Here is a 21,000-nt window from a genome sequence, read left to right as displayed (position 1 = left end):
GTTTTGTTATATAGGAACAAAAACATACATGTTAAACGACAATTTCATTTCAAAAAACTTTGTTATGACAGTATGCGGGCAACAATTTTTCGCTTGTTTCCCTGGCGGGAAACATCATAGGCGGCCCAAAATTGGCGGCGAAAACTTGACAAATTGCCAAAAAAGTTTTCGCCGCCAATTTTGGGCCGCCTATGGAAACATTGCATTTATTTGAAGTCATGTGACTACGAATGAACCAATCACATTTAAAATACACAGCACCTATATAACAACAGTTATTAGCATATTTGGGCAGCTGCATGTCGTTACACGCAATAAAGATCAATGTCAATGAATCATTATCAAAATACATCAAACTGCACTAATAATGTAATACATACATCTGATTTCGTCGTATTGATAATATTAATATTTTACATAATAATGATTCCGGGTTTTAGGAACTTCCTGTTTTCTCATTGTACAAGGAACTTCGCGTTGAGCGTGTAGTTCCGAGTCGGTTTAAAAGTTTTCGCGTCAAATATTTCTCGGTCAGATAAATCATAAATGTGCTTGCAGTAGGCATTCTTCGTTCCCTTTGCCGATAAAAGCCCCCCTCTGCCGCCGTTCCAAGGTCGTCACGTGTTCTAACACGTGCTCCAAAGAATGGATAATAAAACTCATTAGAATTTCAAGTATTCTACGAAATAGAATTGGCGTAAACCTTATCGCTGAATATTTTGAGGTCCACCGTGTTATTCTCCTTTTTAAGTTTCAATACACAACCATTTGTAAGTCTTCACAACGAATTAATGAAGAATTTGAGAAGAAAAAATTATCTTTTTACTGTATACTGTGGATCGAAGGGTAACAAATTCAAACGACGGATGATTATAAAACATTTTTACAAACACACTTTTTTCTTACTGGCATCGAAAAACTTGATGCAATTTAGCGGGGAATAACCTCAGTTATTTTTTATATGCTGTAAAGAAAGACGGTACATTTTATCACGTACGAAAACGAAAGTGTTTGTTTTTTCGAAATAAATACAATAATATTGTTTATAATTACACGTACTGCCTATCAGATTTAAGTTCAATCGTTCGCAACATGTATGAAAGCATGAAAGTCTTGTTGATTTCTGCCCGTTATCCACCTTTCAAAGTTAAACTAGCTTCAAACGAACGAGCGTCCAACAAACTTCGGCATTTCTCGGTTGGGTTTTTTACTATATTCACCCCCCACGATAGCGGCCAAATAACAGTCATGCAGTTATCGTTCCAGTCTTTATAAAGTTCACTGTGTTCTCGCCGTGTACCTCGTATCCAGACTCTTTTGAGGTTTTACGTGTCTGGCACACCCGAAGCTGCTTTTCATAAAAGATTTCACTTTGTTATATATTACACTTCTTTTTTCGTTTGATTTTTTAATACAAGCACAAACCCTCACAACTTTCTTTGTAATTTAAACCTAGCTAAAAACTACTTCGAATAAATAATACCTAATAATGTGATATAATTATCATAATTTACATGATCAAGTTCTTTATCAGTTCCTACCTATCTACATAAATATCTGCGTATGTACAAAGTCAGAACAACTAACAAAATCGACAAAAGTACTTTATACAAAAGTTAAGATCAAGTTAAAAACTTAGCATCAAATGTGGTATAACAACTGCCTAAAATAGACAAAACACTTCTTGATGTTTTACCTGAGGGCCTTCGTCAGGAGAGTTAGTATGAAAATAAATAGGGGAGAATACATGTTTTGTATGGGGTCAAAACATGTATGCTCCCCCATCCACCTTCATACCAACCTTCATACCAACTCTCCTGAAGAAGGCCCTCAGGTCGAAACGTCGAGAAGGGTTTTGTCCATTTTAAAAACATATATTTTGTACGAAACTCATCAAAAAACCTATCCTGTGTCTTGCTTAGCGTTGCCAGTTACTTGGGAAAAGACAGTTTATTGTACACGAAAACTTAGTATAATCCAAAATACAACATCTTGTGAGCTCAGGCTAGTTTACACGAAGCCGGAGAATTTGGGAACGTGTCTGAACGTAGAACCGGTCAAAATTTTAGTTGTTTTTACGGCGTGAGCCGGAGGACTTCCCCAGGTTCGTCCAATCACGTGTGAACGTAGTTTATAGAAAAATACATTCACGCCAAATCTCATGATGAAGGCACTTTTAGTTCGAAACATCACTTTTAGTTTGAAGGCACTTTTAGTTCGAAACATCACTTTTAGTTTGAAGGCACTTTTAGTTCGTAACATCACTTTTAGTTTGAAGGCACTTTTAGTTTGAAATAAGTTTGTCGGCGTATTTTGGGCATTTGATGAACCAATTGTTTTATTGTTATTTGAAGGCGCTGAAACCCGATTGTCTAATGTCATCTAGGTATCCCAGACAGATATATTTACATCCAGTCTTAATGTTATACTGCATAAATTATTATACGATAATTGCACGCGTCACAGCCCGCAAAATATTAATGAATCTGGACCCAAATATTTTAGGCTACCTAGGATGCCATATGCCTGCCTTTAAAAAGGACTTTCGCGCAACTAGCAATGACAAGATTAGAATTTGGCTACGGTAGCCCCCCTCCCCCGGAAAGGGTGAAATCGTTAGCTAAAGCCAGGTGTTGGCCGTAAAACAGTTAACAGAGAGAAGATTATGCTAGAAATGTTGCGCAAGGCCAAAGCAAATATTTTACAATGTGCATGCTTGAAAATGCCTGTCTCCATTCGTTGTGAAATGTCCTATACGTTGGCTAAACGTTTAAAAGTGCGTCAAAAACGTACATGACTAGATTACGACGGATGCTTACAATTTTGTCGCGGTCTGTCAAGAAATTGCGCCTTCAGAGACTTGTCACCCGTGGTTCGTCCGTCGTCTTTAAACCCTCATTTCTCTCGCCTTGTTCAATCAATACGTCATCACTGAGAACATCGTATTCTCTCTCAGTTGTCTGATCACCGCTGATGTTGACATAATCCTCAGGTTCCTGTAAATTGGGAGGACCTGCCAGTGAATTAGCGCTATTTCTCCCTCGCCAAACCAAGCCGAGAATAAGAAAGATAACTACCAAGAAAATGGACCCTGTTGCCAATCCTATACTGATGGGGACCAAAGAGTTGGCGTGATTACTCGATTTAACATTATCCTTGGCCGTATCTTGTTTCAGTGAGGCAGTTAATGTTGCAGGTCTGCCAAACTCGCTGCAGCCTTCCCTATTGCAAAGGGCCGTTTGCACCACGTAACTCTTATTTCGCTCCAACTTTGGAAGTGTCGTGAATCCTTGACTGATGTTCTGTTCGACAACGCCGTCATTTCCGGAGATATTGTCTGCGCGACGATAACTCATCGCCACGTTCGTCAAAATGCCGTTCCAGGTCTTGCGCGCAGGTAAAGACCACGTGACCGTCACGTTACGGAAACGCCCGTCGTTGCTCGTCGCACAATCGGCATCACAGGTTATCCTCGGTGGCTCGCTCGGTCGTTCCTCGTGCAGTCTCGCTGAACGACAACTTGGTTCCGAGAAAACCTTAGAATCTTTTAAATGGAATTGGATGCAAAAGTGACACATCGCGTACGGTCTGTAAACAGTGAAATCACTACTATGCAAAATTAATTCGCTTTTCTCTTCGACTTCAGTCTCGTTTTTAACCCCTAATTCTGGACAAGTATACTCGAGATGATAACATTTCACAATCTGGGACTTGATGGAAAACGTACGCTTTGAATTTGAATGATTCCACGTCATAGACACCTGTTGCTTAGCAACTTCGATTGCAAACACACTAACCGTAGGAGGGATTAATACAATATAATTCTCATCCAAACCAATATCGTAGCTTGTCAACTTGAATTTTCTTACCGGCCCTTCGGTTTCACATTTTCCTCTTTTCGTAATTATTTTAACCCTGTTTTCTACTAATTCGGAGTGTAGTCTTTTATTAATAGACACCCAGCATATTCGTCCTGTTGTGTTTGGTACTCGGTAAATATTGTGCTTTCGATAAGAACACTCAATTTTATCGTTGCCTATGGTTAGTATTCTATTGCTAATTTCCAAATCTTCGTCATCGACTTCGTATTGAACACTGTATGTATCGTCAAGATTCTCGCTTTGTTTCCAGTAAACCTCGACACTTTTATAAACGCTTTTGTCTATAAAACGGATGCCTTGAACTTGTGTTTGCGAAGGCTTTCTACCGCTTACTGTTAACGAGATATTCAGTTTTGGACGTAGTACATTACCTTCTTTCAAACTTCCAAAACATATGAAGACTTTCTCATTCGGCCAATTCACAGCAACGGTCAAATTGGAGTTCAATTTAATTGACATTGTATTATTTCGAGCGAAGATCGAAGAGTTTAGGTCAACATTTTTTCCTTGGATACGCCAAGTCAAATGCCACGTTCCGGGTATGTGAGTAATGTTTACATTTGTAGATTGTAATGTACAACGAATGGTTATGTCTTTATTGTTTTCAGCGCAAAGAAAACGGTCTCCAACGCTCAGTACAGCTTTTGAATTGTCTGTAGTACTTGCTGCATTTGAAAGCGATGATGACAGACAACAAAACAATGCGATGAAAAGTAAATGAAAACAATGAAACTTCTCTGACACGTTGCGTTTGTTTTCCATCTCATGCATGTCTTTTGAGTGTTTACAAGAACAACTGTATCAAACGATCTCTGAACCAGAATTAAAGACGGCTATTAGTAGTATACATATTTTCTTGAAAGTCGTTATTGAACACTTTCATCGCTTGTTGGTCGCCGCTCAACAGTCGTAAACTAAACTCGAAATTTGAATAAATTAGAATTGTTCTGAAAACGTAATAACGCCAATGCCAATGCCAATGGTAATTGAAATTTTATTTGTTTTAGCATATCATGCATTTGTCTTGGGGGGAATTCTTGCTTTTAACAGATGAGACAAGAACGGGGTTATTATGTGGTAACTGTGTTTGACATTTGTTTTCGCAACAGTATATTACAAAGCATTGTTTAAAATCCCTTTTTGTTGAAAAACTCGATGGAATAAACCAAGTCTAAGGATAATTTCAATGATGCTGATGCATTAATATTGTAATTTGAGATTATGATAATCACATAGTCCCATCGAGGTTTTGTAAAGCATATTTTATTACATCCAAAGAAGTCGGATTCACGATAAACGTTTAGACTTTATTTGTATAGTCTAGAGATTTGTCGACTGTTTATAACAGTGATTAGGAAAATATTGTGGTATATTTGGGCAACTGTCGTTACACATAAAAAGAATCAATGAATCATTATCAAAATACATCAAACTGCACTAATAATGTAATACATACATCTAATTTCGTCATATCGATAATATTAATATTTTACATAAGATTGATCCCGGGTTTAGGAACTTCCTGTTTTTTATTGTATAAGGAACCTCGCGTTGAGCGTGTACTGCTGGGTCGGTTTCCATAACACTAAAAGGTTTTGCATCAAATATTTCTCTGTCAGATAAATGTGTTTGCAGTAGGCATTCTTTGTTCACTTTGCCGATAAATGCCCCCCCCCCATTCCAGCGCCATCACCTGTTCTAACACCTGCTGCAAAGAATCGATAATAAAACTCATTAGAATTTCAAATATTCTACGAAATAGAATTGGTTTAAACCTTATCGTTGAATATCTTGAGGTCCACCGTGTTATTCTTCTTTTTAAGTTTCAATACACAACCATTTGTAAGTCTTCACAACAAATTAATGAAGAATTTGAGAAGAAAAAATGATCTTTTTATTGTATACTGTGGATCCTGTGGATCGGCGAGGGGTAACAACTTTAAACGACGGATGATTATAAAACATTGTTCACACACACACTTTTCTGTTACTGGCATCGAAAAACTCTATGCAATTTAGCGGGAATAACTTCAGGTATTTTTTTATATGCTGTAAAGAAAGACGGCACATTTTATCACGGACGAAAACTAAAGTGTTTTCGACCTGAGGGTCTTCGTTTCGACCTGAGGGCCTTCGTCGGGAGAGTTATATTAGAGACCTTTAGTTTGACGTTTACGGCAAACGCCAAACCGCTAGCAATGTTTGTGTTTTAACTCCACTATCTTTAAGTGTGCGGCAATTTCGCTAAATTACAAACGTTCTGTATAAATCTTATGATGTTCAGCAGTAATGTCAGAAAGCAATAGGCTATTTCTGATGTATTTAGAAAAGCAGCAAATCCAGCTTTGCCTTATGTGTCTCACGTTCGCCGTATAAAATTTAATGCTTGAACGACTGCATACACCCTCAGCCGTAAATTTTATACGGCGAACGTGAAACATATACGGCAAAGCTGAATTTGGTGCTTTTCTAAATACATCAGAAATAGCCTATTGCTTTCTTACATTACTGCTGAACATCACAAGTTTTATGTAGAACGTTTGTAATTTATCGAAATTGCCGCACACTTAAGGAGAGTGAAGTTAAAACACAAACTTTGTTAGCGGTTTGGCGTTTGCCGTAAACGTCAAACTAAAGGTCTCTACTAACGAAGGCCCTCAGGTCGAAACGTCGAGAAGTTTTTTGTCTATTTAGGCAGTTGTTATACCAACATTTGATGCTAATTCTATGTACAATTATATTCACACACGTAGTGCACGTCGATAACACAATACTCTTAAAAAGCAACACGATTAAATAGGACGCACTCGCTCTCACTGTGACAACACACCACACAATACAACTAATAACCAATCAATCCCTAAAGTTTACAATTCTACTGATATTTATACTAAATTCCTTTGCGCAATTTATGCACGTCCCAGGATGTTTTTAACTCTCTAACCGCACTACCCCCATCCTTCCACCTGTTGGCGTTAGCGTGCGGGACTGGCGGTTTCTTTTCTCGTGGTTGAACGTGTGCATGTACTTGCGCGCATTATTTGCCCTGTTTACAAATTTACTATGTTTCCACATAAATGAATATAAATATATGAATATTTATTATCGCTATCGCTCGGTCCGTACTGTCAAGACCTCGGTCTGATATTTTTCTAGTTCGGACCTCAAATTCGGTTAATAAGTGGTATGTATATAATTTCACCAGAACTCTACAGACAAACATGACATTTGACACATGCATTTTCACGATAGTATTGCATAAAAAAGTTTATAGGTATACTGCAGATCTTTCATTGAGTTTTGGCTATTTGGCTATAGCAAGACCAAAGTTCTCTGGTTCTATATCAGTTTAGCACAGTTGAGCATTCTGTAGTCTGTACATAGATAGTGCCAAAATTATTGGTTATTAATAATCATTTATAACATAAAATTGTTGGTTATGAATTCATAAAAATTGTTTGGCTAAAGAAATGAGGTCAAAAATAACACGAATTGCGCCCTAACAGACCTATTGTGACGCCATATAGCCTTTAAGAAAAAAGTATTATTATATAATTGGGCTCAGTGGACTTCATCTTTAACACAAAACCCATTTTATCAATTTCTTTAGACAGTTCTCCTATTAAATGTATTAGGTTTTTACTAATATTCGTCTGGCGAAGTGCTCTATATGTGAACTGGAACGATAACTCGGTCGCCTAATAATCTGATGTAAATATCATTCATTCACATCAGGTTCTTTATCAGTTCCTATCTACAAAAATACCTGCCTATGTACAAAGTCAACACAACTAACAAAATCGGCAATTGCAAGAGCATTTAACTACTTTATGCAAAAGTTAAGATAGTCACTCAGCGTTATATATTACACTTCTTTTTTCGTTTGATTTTTTTATACAAGCACAAACCTTCACAATTTTCTTTGTAATTTAAACCTAGCTAAAGACTACTGCGATAAATAATACCTTATACCTAATAATCTGATGTAATTATCATCATTTACATCAAGTTCTTTATCAGTTCCTACCTATCTACATAAATACCTGCGTTGTACAAAGTCAACAAAACTAACAAAATCGACAAAACTACTTTATACAAAAGTTAAGATCAAGCTGAAAACATATACTTTCTACGGAACTCGTCAAAAAACCTATCCCGTGTCTTACTTCGGAATGTCAGTTACTTGGGAGAAACAGTTTATTGTATACGATGAAACACAACATCTTGCGAGCTCAGGCTAGCCAGCTGATCTGGGCATAAAAATCAACCAATCAGAAGCCAGATCTTCGACAAAACTGAGTTATCATTTCCTTCATTGCAAAGGACTTCGACACTCGAAAATATCAAGTGATTTTATTATATATTTATGTGAAAACACGTTTATTTTTTCCCAACTGCAAATAAGAATTTAAATTCTTCACCCTTTATACTATTAGTTGGAAGAATAAGTACAAATAACACCAGGCACATGATAACTCAGTTTTGTCGAGACGCTTTATGACGTCATGATCTCAGATCAGCTGGAGTTCACAAGGCGCCGGACGAATTAGGGACCGTGCCTGAACGTAGAACGGTGTCAAGAAATTGCGCCTTCAGAAGCTTGTCACCTGTAATTCGTAAGCCTCATTTCTCTCGCCTTGTTCAATCAATACGCCGTCGCTGAGATCATCGTATTCTCTATCGGTTGTCTGATCACCGCTCCCGCTCATGCTGACATATTCCTCGGGTTCCTGTAAATCGGGAGGGCGTGCCAGTGGATTAGCGCTATTTCCCCTTTGCCAAACCAACCCAAGCATACTAAAGATAACTACCAAGAAAACGGACCCTGTGGCCACCAATGCTATTCTAATGGAGACCGAAGAGTTGGCGTGATTACTCGATTTAACACTATCCTTTGCCGTATTTTGTTCCAGTGAGGCAGTTAATGTTGCAGGTCTGCCAAACTCGCTGCAGCCTTCCCTATTACAAAGGGCCGTTTGCACCACGTAACTCTTATTTCGCTCCAACTTTGGAAGTGTCGTGAATCCTTCACTGACGTTCTGTTCGACAACGCCGTCATTTCTGGAGATATTGTCTGCGCGACGATAACTCATCGCCACGTTCGTCAAAATGCCGTTCCAGGTCTTGCGCGCAGGTAGAGACCACGTGACTGTCACGATACGGAAACGCCCGTCGTTGCTCGTCGCACAATCGGCATCACAGGTTATCCTCGGCGGTTCGCTCGGTCGTTCCTCGTGCAGTCTCGCTGAACGACAACTTGGCTCCGAAAAAACCTTAGAATCTTCTAGACGGACTTGGATGCAAAAGTGACAAATCGCGTGCGGTCTGTAAACAGTGAAATCACTACCGTGCATAATTAATTCGTTTTTCTCTTCCACTTCAGTCTCGTTTTTCACCCCTAATTCTGGGCAAGTATACTCGAGATGATAAAATCTTTTGAGAAAAGAAGCACGCTTTGAATTTGAACGATTCCACGTCATGGAAACCTTTTGCTTTGCAACATGGATCTCGAACTCGCTAACCGTAGGGGGTATTAATTCAATATAACTCTCATCCAAACTATTGTCTTGATTATCATAGTAGCTTATCAACATGAATTTTCTCACCGGCCCCTCCGTTTCACATTTTCCTCTTTTCGTAATTATTCTAATCCTGTTTTCTACTGATTCGGGGTGTTGTTTTTTATTAATAGACACCCAGCATATTCGTCCTGTTGTGTTTGGTACTCGGTAAATATTGTGCTTTCGATCAGAACACTCAATTTTATCGTTGCCTATTGTTAGCATTCTATTTCTAATCACCAAATCTTCGTCATCGACTTCATATTGAACACTGTACGTATCGTCAAGATTCTCGCTTTGTTTCCAGTAAACCTCGACACTTTTATAAACGCTTTTGTCTATAAAACGGATGCCTTGAACTTGTGTTTCCGTAGGCTTTCTACCGCTTACTGTTAACGAGATATTCAGTTTTGGACGTAGTATATTTCCTTCTTTGAAACTTCCAAAACATGTGAAGACTTTCTCATTCGGCCAGTTGACAGCAACGGTCAAATTGGAGATTAATTTAATTGACATTGTATTATTTCGAGCGAAGATCGAAGAGTTTAGGTCAACATTTTGCCCTTTGATACACCAAGTCAAATGCCACGTTCGGGGTATATGAGTAATGTTTACATTTGTAGATTGTAATGTACAGCGAACGGTTATGTCTTTATTGTTTTCAGCGCAAAGAAAACGGTCTCCAACGCTCAATACAGCTTTTGAATTGTCTGTAGTACTTGCTGCCTTTGAAAGCGATGATGACAGACAACAAAACGATGCGATGAAAAGTAAATGAAAACAACGAGACTTCTCTGGCACGTTGCGTTTGTTCTCCATCTCAGTTGTTATATCTTTTGAGTGTTGACAAGGACAATTGTATCAGACGATCTCTGAACCAGAATTAAAGACAGCTAATAGTATACATATTTTCCTGAAAATGAAAATCTGAAAAATTTTGAATAAATTAGAATTGTTCTGAAAACACAGTCATAAACCCCCCAATGTTAATTAAAATTTTATTTAGCTAATTATGTATTGTCTTTGGGGGAATTCTTGCGTTCAACAGATTGTGATTATGATAATCTAATCGGGGTTTTTTAAAGCATATTTTATTATATTCAGATATACATTATTATATTATATAAGTCGGATTCACTGTAAACGTTTAGACTTTATTTGTATCGATATTTGACTGTTTCATAACAGTGTGATTGTTTGATAACATGATTAGGAGAACATTGTCTCGTATTTATATTACGCGAATGTAACGCCTACGACGTAACCGTTAATTCGTCTGTTAAGGGCGTCATTTGAACGCACATTAGAAGACGAACAAATCGTCTGGTCAAATAAATCGTGGCATTATCTTATTTTGTTCGTGTGATTTGTTCGTTATGTATGAATCCAAGACGTTTTTCGATGAGTAGTTCGTAAAGACGATCAAATCGTCTTAACAGACGGACAGAGGGTCGATCAAATTTAGACGATTTGTTCGTCTGAGACGACTTATTCAACCAGACGATTTGTTTGTCTTCTAATGTGAAAACGGCAAGGACGTCTAAGCCGTCCTGAATACTGAAATACGGCCAATACCTTATACAGTGTGTCCAAAAAAAGTGACACTATAGGAATTATCTATAAATCTAATTTCGTTATATTGATGATATTTTACATAATAATGATCCGAGTTTTTGAGGAAACTTTGTGTTTTTTTATTGTATAAGGAACCTCACGTTGAGCGTGTAGTACCGGGTCGTTTTCCATAACACAAAAATTTTCAATTCAAATATTTCTCTGTCAGATGAATTTGCTTGCAGATTTATTAACGAATTGCTATGCAATTCTTCAATTGGCGTTCTTTGTTTCCCTTGCTGATGAAAGGCACCCCTCCCCGTTCCGGCGTTTTCACGTGTTTAACACCTGCTCCAAAGAATCTATAATAACAATAATAAATGATGGTAATTGCACTGAGTGGAGTGCAATTTGGTGTGAAATCAAACGCGTGATTACAAAATCACTGACCTGTGATTTGTAATCACAAGTTTGATTTCACACCAAAATTGCACGACACGAAGTGCAATTTCCACTTTATTATATTCATTTTGAAATCATAGAAAAAATTAAACAAATCCAAAACGATTTATTGGCTGAAAGAACCGAAACGGTGTAAAATGTAAGTAATTTTCATCTATTTTCGTCAAGAAATTTTGCGGGGCATTTAAAAAAAAAAAATAAATTTTGTGCCATTTTCCCTTGTAATTTGATTGGATAGTTACACTGAAATACTAAATCTGATTGGTTATTGTGATGCAGAGCTTCAATCTTATTGGCTTATAAATGATGTGATTAATGCTGAAAAATAGTGCGATTTGGGAACTAATCACACTATATCTAACTGATCAGATTGCAAGAAACACCATTGATTTCAAAATAAATATAATAAAATTCATATGATATCGAAATATCACTGAATATCTTGAGGTCAGCCGTGTCATTCTCCTTTTAATTAAGTTTTAATGCACAACTATTTATAAGTCTTCCAAACGAATTTCATAAAACATTGTTCACCGTCACACTTTTTGTTACTGGCATCGAAAAACTCGATGCAATTTGTATAGGTAATGGTTTCGAGTGCAATTTGGAAAAAAACATGCACGAGTTAGTTTTTCAAATAAATTGATCTCATGCAATTTGAAGTCTTTGAAAAACTCACGAGTGCATGTTTTTTTCCAAATTGCACGCGTATCAATGCTATTATCTATTAATAATATACATAAAAAATTAAGCGACACGTGCTACATAATTTTACGATAAATAATTTATTCAATTAACAAAATTCATGCTCAGTCCCATGTTGTTTTCAAATTGTGTCAAAATAGAACTGTTTCAACGTTTCCATAAAATATTTAATTTGGATAGACACAACAATTATATTTCCTAAAAAACGTTGCACTGCTCTAAACCAATCAGAATTGAGAATTTTTTTCTGTATATTATTAAGTGGGAAATAACCACTGGCACTGATAGGAATAACCATTTGAATAAGTAATAACCACTGGGAATAACCCCGCCATGCGGTTCAGCTCTTCAGTTTGGGTTGGGTCGCTGGTTTGGGTCAGCTGTGGCCTTCTGAAAACCGCTGACGCATCAAGGGCTCATTGAGTTCATTCCTTGTAACAATAATAACAACATTCGAAAAAATAAACAAATAAAAATTTTTCGACTTCCGAAGGATTTGTTTGCTCTTTTTCAACATTTTCCCGCGATCTTTTAGAGATTAACGGCAATCATGTTGTAGAACGGTGCAATAGACGTTGTCGTTTTGTTTAGAGATTTTAAACATTCGTGTTTACTTAGCGATATTAAATTTAATACTGTGCTCAGTTACCACGAAATTTCACGGACAATTTGATACAGGAACAATCGAGGTTTTTCTTTGAAGCAATCAATTTGAACAATGTCGAAAGAAAGGACGAATAAAGATAATCGTATCGTTATGAAGTATCCGCAGGTAAAGTCCACATATATATTGAATATTCATTTTATACAAGATAATTTCTGTTCTACCACTGTTCCAAATCCAAACAGTTAATGTACCGGTATTGCCCAAGGTATACTGCAGTTCTGTCAGAACTGTGTTGAGCTTTGGACTACCAAGACCGAGTTCTCTAGTTGTATATTTCAGCACCCGACTTATATTAGTGCCAAAATTGTTGGTTAAGCATTGAAAACAAAATTGTTGGTTATGCATTTATAAAAAATGACAATCTTCAAGGGGTATCAGAACTGAGATATTCAGGCAAAACCTCAGCAGATTCAGGCTCGACACACGAGTTTTTGCCTGTACGCCTATGCTCAATGGTTTGTTTCTGCATTACCTAAAAATGTAACTATCCATTTTCCACATTTGGTTTTACTTACACCTGTGTTTATGCATAGTCTGTGTGAGAATGAGCCCATAGACTAAGGCTCAGTAAGAAACTAATTTGTGTAAAAAACTAATATAGAAATTAAGAAAATATCTATGTAGTCTTTATATGAAGCTACCTTACTAAATTGTCATCCCATGTTGGGCAATCTAAGGGCAAACGTCTTGTTGTAACCTTTGCAATATGTATTATCAGGCTAATTATGTCATTGTAGAGCATTATGCCAAGTAAATAGAATGAGATATATTATATATACACAATCTACATTTAAATTTTTTATTTAAAGATCATGCTGGCAATATTTATCCAGTTGTATTGAGTCTTAAATTTAATGTGCCCTGACGTGCGTGAATTTTGTATGACACTCAGACAGTGGATAATCTTGCATGCTCCTAATCAATCAACATTGAAGAGTTTAGTCCTGCCAGGTGTAAATATTAATATTAGCAAGTCTAAAGGTCAGCAAGCCCATATGCATATAAGTTCATGAAACTCTTATTGCTTGAGGTGCTGAAAAATGTCCATAAACAAAGTTGCACCACTGATATTGCCCATGAACACTTTATATGCAGTGTTAAATGTTTTCCAAACATTTCGATTTGTAAAAGTGAAGTACACCATATAAGGCCAGGTGGCCTAGCTGCTTTATATTATTGACTCAACTCAAGCCCTGCTGTGCCAATTTATTAATATCTATACATTCTTAAATTAAACTGTGCTTGGACTAGCAATTTAAAGGCCCGGTACAGATGGTACAGGCAGAGGCGGATCTAGGGATGTGCAGAAAAATTACACAGCTTATAATCTTAAATTGAAAACACCTTAATAACAACTATATTGGTTACAGATTTGAAAAGAATATTTTTGCATTAAAATCTGCCAATGCAATTCTGATTATAAGCTGTAGTATTTTTTTCTTCACACCCCTAGATCCGCCCCTAGGTACAGGGGCGTAACTTGAACAATAATTGGGAGGGGGGGTGAATATTAATAAATTCTGTTCTGCCCGAATGATTTCTATTGTAAGCTATTGCACTTACAAAAGAACTGAATATATGAATATATTTACCCCCACCCAATTTTTGTTTTAGTTACGCCACTGGGTACGGGTACCCAATTTAGCCATGCTGTGCCAACAAATTGAGTATTAGTGAAGATGGAGGGAGGGGGGCTTAAACGGTACCTGTCTGTCTGCATTTCTAGACTCCAGTCCCAGGATGCCAACATCACTTCGCGTGCATTGATCCAGAAGCCTTATTTACAAACGGTGCAAATTTATGCATATTTTTTTTACTAGCCTTATAATCAGGAGACAGCTGTTAGAAAACAAACAAATTTTAGTTTCAAGACGAGGGAGGCCGCTGAATCTGGAGAATTTGGGGAAGAATTTGGGTAAGGATCTGTGATTCTATAGAGATATTAAGTTTCCAGTCGGGTGTGTCAACAAGCTCGTATCCAGGGTTTTCCCCTTCTGACGTATGAAATATAGTCGTCTATTGGTGACAGTTGATGTAGCCGTAGTGCATTAGCTGAAGTACAAGACAATTAGCTGATATAGTACAAGACAACAGACTATAAAACATCGATCAGAAGTGAATTGGATCCAACAAATTGGATCGTGTGAACAGTTCTATTATAGTTTTTTTATAGACCAGCATTAATATTTAATTTATTTATTTCTCGCAATTCATAGGATGAAGATTTGTAAAACGATAGTAATTGGTGACGTTGCCGTCGGCAAGACGTCCTTGGTTAACAGGTAAACAAAATTATTGGAGAAAATGTCAAAACGCTGTGAAGTTCACTCGAAGCTTGTTGTTTGCCTCGTATCTAACATCCTAACGTCACAGAGCATATGCCCTGTGCTAACGTCCTTTAACTCTCTGTTGTATTGTTATTGACCAATCAAATTTCAACTTTCTCAATGAGCAATTCTTATTGGCTAAGAAAGCGTCGGGAGTTGTCCATTTCATTAATTAATTTTTAAATGAATTAAAATTCATTTCTTGAGCCATTCTGATTAATAGCCAATGAACAGGAAGTTGGAAGTTTTTCAAAGAGTTAAATGGTGTTTTTCAAAGGAGTCGGCGAACGCCGTAAATTCACAGCAATTGAATTACTCATTTGAATTAAGTCCCTTTGTCGGAACTGTAAAGTCTTCCCCGTGCAAGCCTTTTCATTTTATTATGTCATTTTGTGGCCATACAGCATAGGTAGCCCAATGCGCTGCATTACGTACGTCACTCGGGTCACGATTATAGTATATAATAATATTATATTAATTTATGTTATATAATATTATATATGTTATATATGTTAAATAATATTATATTATAATAATATATTATTATATACTATAATCGTGACCCGAGTGACGTACGTAATGCAGCGCATTGGGCTACCTATGCATACAGCGGAATGTATATGTTCGATAAATCGCTGGTCATCGTTGCAAATATCGAGCAAATTATCCCTGTAAACAAACCGTTTGTTTACCTACGGACTTTGCCTCCACTTCAAGATTAGGCCTTTTCTGATTCTTCTGTCTTATTCAAGGTACTGCAAGAATATTTTTGAGACGGACTACAAGGCGACAATCGGGGTGGATTTTCAAATGGAGATTTACAATATGTTAGGATTACCCTTTAGCATGCAAATGTATGTATCATTTTTACAGCAGTGTTACACTGCAGGGTCGCTTGTATCAAGCCCGTTAAGCTTAAACGGTGGATAAGTCAAAATTAAATAACACTCTTACATCTCTCTTGAATGAGTCAACTTGAATATTATGCACTGAATATGTAGTTGTAAACAGTATCTTTGTATTAAGGTTAAAAACATTTAGTTTGCTTCTTGAATAAAACGATAGACTTGCCTTCTATTTTGAACTTATCCAAGCTAAACGGGCTTGTACAACCGGGCCCAGACTTTTAGAGTACTTTCGCTTTCCCTTAAAAAATTTTTGAGGCTCCTTTAAAAGAAGAATGACCATCGTTAAATTTATGAGTGCAGACGGGAAAATCAAATCTGCCTATTTTTCATCTAAAGTCCGCTGGAGAACTGTGCCTGCTGTATTGGAAAATGTGATCTGCGTACACCCTTATATGCAACTAATTTACTTACCCTATAGGTGGGATACAGCTGGTCAAGAAAGATTCAAATGCATTGCATCCGCTTACTATAGAGGAGCCCACGGTAATGTTTCAGTGCTCCAGTTGTACGCCTAGTCAATTTATCTATATAGCTCATCGTAGAGTTTAACCTCACATTATGTACAATTTTCTATAAAATTTAGTTGAACGAATTTTATCCTAAATTTGGAATCGTTCAGACGTTAATAATTGCTGGTTATGAATTCTATTTCGAATTTATAATTGTTTGAATATTCTTCTTTTTTGCTTATTCTTTTAATTTTTTCAAATTCAGTAATCGTTACCGTATTTGATTTGAGCGAAATCAAATCCTTAGAAGGCGCAAGGTATGCAAAAATGTTCACTTTTTCTCATTGATATTGTCACAATTTTGTTGTATAGCGTAGAGAAAAAAACAGTCGCATTATGTGTTGTCAATCTTTCAATACCAGTCCTCTTGTGTAACTTTGGAGTAGCTCATTATATTATCAGTAATTACTTGGTAGAATTTCATGTAATCCCAGTGAGATTTTATACGAGAGTCTTACGACAATATCATTTCAATATGTTCTAAATAAGAAAAGCTCCGAAGCAAAATCACTCGCCTTTCGCGCGCTTTTCTCAACTCTCGCAACATTCCTGCGTGTTTTGATCATACCATCCCAACACGGAAACCATTAAGTAATTTATTCCTATTTATGAAGTAGTTTACTCCTTAACCGAGATAATACACTAGTTCTCTTGGCGAAGGTCCTCAGGTCCAAACGTCGAGAAATTTATTGTATAAGCATTTTAGGCAGTTGTTACACCACATATTAGGTAAATTTTACATTTTGTCACACAGACGTTGGCTAAATGAGGCAATAGCAGAGAATTCAAGTCATTCGCCAGATATTTTTCTTGTTGGATCGAAAAAAGATCTTTTGGTAAGAGAAATATTTGCCTTTATCAGGTTTTTAATTAGTATATAGGTGTCTTTTTGAACAAAATTTTCGCTGTGTTATCAAGCAATATAGTGGCTTCTTGTTGATCGTATGAAAAATTGCTGTCCTAATTTAGAAACCCAGTGATCTGGAGAAAATGGAGGAATACGCCGTAGACTTTGCTAAAGAATTTAACGCGGAATATTGGAGCGTGTCTGCAAAAACAGGTCTTGACTTCTGTGATGTAACTTTAACTATAGACTAGAATAAATAGTTCTATGGAAATTACCTCATGATTAGAAGATAAAGACCTGTGCCCATTTTTCTTATCAAAGTGTTTCTCAGAAATGCAAACTTTATAACGAGTACAAAAATATGGGTATGATCGAAAAATGGTTGGCTATGTTTAGAATTCCTCAATAAATCTAGAACCAACCCCGCCTTCATATATACGGTTAGAATTTAAAAGGTGCCCCTCCCAATTTTTCAATAGTAGGTATAGACTACATGAAGTATATCAAGGGCTCTGACGCTTGCCATCCAACAACGGGGTTTGTAGGGGTTTACGTACTAAACGAGTTCCCTGTATGTAAATTTCAGGAGAGAATGTTGATTTGTTATTCATCCGTACGGCCGCCCTAGCATTTGATCAAGCAGTGTTGAGGGAATGTGAAGATATGCGGAATATTGGCGGAACGCAACAGATAGGAAATGCAGTGATAAGTAAGACCACAACACTGACATTAATATATACACTGGATAAAGCAACTATCGAAACCGAAGCGGGAATTAATGAACCTTCGGATACCCAAATGAAGAGAATCAATACTTCTTGAGTAACTGTGTGTCTTAATGGTTGGGATTTCAGTTTGCATTAGGATGTATTTCCACTTGCAGAGAAAGATATCGCTAGTTAAATATTTGCATATTTTCTTTTGATTTTGGCGGGATGGTTCAGCTTGACTGTTCTCATTTCAAAAGAAAATATGCGAATATTTCGCTAGCGAACGATTTCTCTGTAAGTGGAAATCGAGCCTTATAGCACAGAATACCTTCAATCAATCAATCAATCAATCAATCAATCAAAACTTTATTTAAGCACGGTAAAATCTACAGTATAAAAAGTGGGCTATAATTATATACATTCATTAGATATTTAGGGACAAAATTACTAAATACAACACAATACAATACAATTTAAAATACAGATATATAAACTGATTTACAAGATTGCCGTGCGAGAGTCTGTTTTATAGGGAAAAAATGTTGTCAATCTCCCTTTTAAATTGGTTAAGAGAGCATAATGCTCGTACATTTTGAGGTAACTCATTCCACAACACCGCGCCACTATAACTAAAACTTCGTTTAGCATAATTTGTTCGCGGTTTTGGTACAAATAAAGCATTTTCAGAGTTTCTCAAATTGTATCCTGTGTTGTGGAATTCAAATAAATTACGGAGATAATTCGGTGTTAAATCGTTAAGAATTTTGAACATTATTACAGCCTTGTGTTTTTTCCGGCGTGTTGAAAGATTGTCCCAACCTAGTTTAGTGAAAAGGTCGCTGGAACTTGCATCGTATCCAGATTTGGTAATTACCCTCGCTGCTCTATTTTGCAGTTTTTGCAATTTGACGAGATCCAATTATCATAAATTCCGTTTTAGCGACATTTAGACTCAGTTTGTTAGCTATGAGCCATTGATTAAGATTTTTCAATTCAGAGTTAATTATTGATTCAAGCTCTGTTACAGATTTTGCCGCAATACTTATATTGGTATCATCAGCAAACATTCTCGGAGAGGCTCTTCCCAATTTAGGCAAATCGTTAATGTAAATTAAAAACAATAGTGGCCCCAAGTTGCTACCTTGAGGCACACCACAACTTATTTTAACAGCCTCAGATAATTCACCATTTTAACAGCCTCAGATAATTCACCACTATCAGAAGAATAACTCTATACTATTTTTTCAATATGGCGCGCGCGCGATATTGCTAAATTTTGGCAGGGGGGTGACTACCTCAAAAAAATGCACTTGCTAAGTGACGAATCATGACGAATCGCACTTACGAAAAAAGTACAGTTCTACTTCTGATAGGTATTCTGTGCTTATAGGTTCTGAAAACAAGGAGGAGAATTTTGTTTTAAACTTATTGGCAAATTTATCGTAAAATTTCAGGCTAAGGCAGTCTGAATGGCTAAATTGTTAATAATTTACGTAAAACTCCCAATTCTGAATCAATCTTTGGTGTGAAATTCGATAGATGGAGTGCTAAGCAATGGTTGAAAAAGCGAGCCTCCCATTGTCATGCGCAGAATGGATGCGAAGAAACTGTTTCACCTCTTCTCGCCATCTATTTTTTGGAAAACATTTGTCTTTTCAACATTTCAGAACTAAATAACGCCCCAGCGAGCAAAGAAGCATCGAAAAAGAAGGGATGCTGTTGAGCGAAATCACTGGGATAAATTACATCTTGCGCGACAGAAAGAGTTGGATGAAAAATGGAGTTCTACAAAAGTAAAAGTATTTTATTTTTCTAAAGCAGAATAGTGTAGTACAAAACAATACAATCATTTCATGCATATATTATGTAATGGTTTAGGGACAGAATTAAGTTAATAGGTATGTGTTAAATATTAAATTCAATTGAACTAAGTATTTATGTAACATGCACATAATTCACTTATATATTATAATTTCGTTCTTATACTTAAGATATTAATTAGCACAAATTATGAATGGAATTATAATTAAATTATGTTTTTAGAAACTATTGTGTTTTGTAGAGATCACTCGCTCCCAAACTGTGTCTAAAAAGTCAATGCAAGGGTTCGAATTCTAACATTAAGTTCGACTTGCTCATTAAATGGTAGCTATATGGGCATTGCAAATAAATTTATCAAGTGTATTTAATTTGTTTATGAATTTTTTTTTTCCAACTGATCCAACATTGTCACAGACGATAGACTGATGAGTATTCTTTAAACTTTTTTTTCCTGCGACCTGCGATAATCCGTGATTTGTAGGAAATATGTGGTAAAAGGTGTCATCGTAAACTGTCTGACTCTGAAATTTCTTAGAAATCCTTCATGCAGAACATGTAGCTAAAATTTACTGCTAAGAATACGAAAATTACCGACCGCCTACATACAATGTATATGCGTTTGCATGTGAAAGAAAAGGAATGTAAAAAATGAAACCGTTTGTTTAATCTCGTTGTAAAAACTAGGTTGTGTTAATGATCACGTCGCCATTATTTCCACTGCAATTTCATGGTTTTATAAATTCAAAATCTATTTTACAAGCTCGGTACACAAGAACGTCAGCGTTATAGCGATTTGATATTTCTTCGTACGACTAAATTCAGTTCAGTGCAATCAAAAGTGAAATTGCTCCGTACGTTAATTAGCTAGATTTTGCAACCCCGTTGTTCAAATTTTTCTTCGCCCGCCGTTCACCGCATGTTATTTCATAAGACTTGAGATTTCGTTATAGCGTGTAAAGAGAAACCTTTTAAGATGTTAAGAAGACAGATTTTAGCGTTTAGTCACGTTAATTGGCAAACAAGGTACGAGTGTCTATTTTTATACCTA

At 36.5% G+C, this 21,000-nt stretch overlaps 2 protein-coding genes across 2 annotated transcripts; one reads left to right on the top strand and one right to left on the bottom strand.

The window, feature by feature from the left end:
• Positions 1 to 7,410: 7,410 nt before the first annotated feature.
• LOC114524034 lies at positions 7,411 to 10,331 on the bottom strand. Its single transcript, XM_028545146.1, has 2 exons — positions 8,408 to 10,331; positions 7,411 to 8,122 (listed from the first exon to the last, which is right to left on the bottom strand). The coding sequence occupies exon 1, from the start codon at positions 10,259 to 10,261 to the stop codon at positions 8,474 to 8,476; it is 1,788 nt and encodes a 595-aa protein (XP_028400947.1). The 5' UTR covers positions 10,262 to 10,331; the 3' UTR covers positions 7,411 to 8,122; positions 8,408 to 8,473.
• Positions 10,332 to 12,595: 2,264 nt separating this feature from the next.
• On the top strand, positions 12,596 to 20,306 carry LOC114524026 (ras-related protein Rab-36-like). Its single transcript, XM_028545135.1, has 10 exons — positions 12,596 to 12,935; positions 14,651 to 14,745; positions 15,047 to 15,112; positions 15,910 to 16,011; positions 16,484 to 16,548; positions 16,780 to 16,831; positions 17,329 to 17,410; positions 17,544 to 17,634; positions 18,008 to 18,130; positions 19,799 to 20,306. Exons 1-10 carry the CDS (start codon positions 12,882 to 12,884, stop codon positions 19,852 to 19,854), a joined length of 786 nt encoding a protein of 261 aa, XP_028400936.1. The 5' UTR covers positions 12,596 to 12,881; the 3' UTR covers positions 19,855 to 20,306.
• The last annotated feature ends 694 nt before the right edge of the window (positions 20,307 to 21,000 follow it).

The sequence above is a fragment of the Dendronephthya gigantea genome, unplaced genomic scaffold, assembly GCF_004324835.1.
Source record: "Dendronephthya gigantea isolate DGI-Jeju-01 unplaced genomic scaffold, DenGig_1.0 000029F, whole genome shotgun sequence".
In the NCBI taxonomy this organism is placed as follows: Eukaryota; Metazoa; Cnidaria; class Anthozoa; order Malacalcyonacea; family Nephtheidae; genus Dendronephthya; species Dendronephthya gigantea.
Note: the sequence above shows the minus strand (reverse complement) of the source record. Positions and strands in the feature narration are given on the sequence as shown.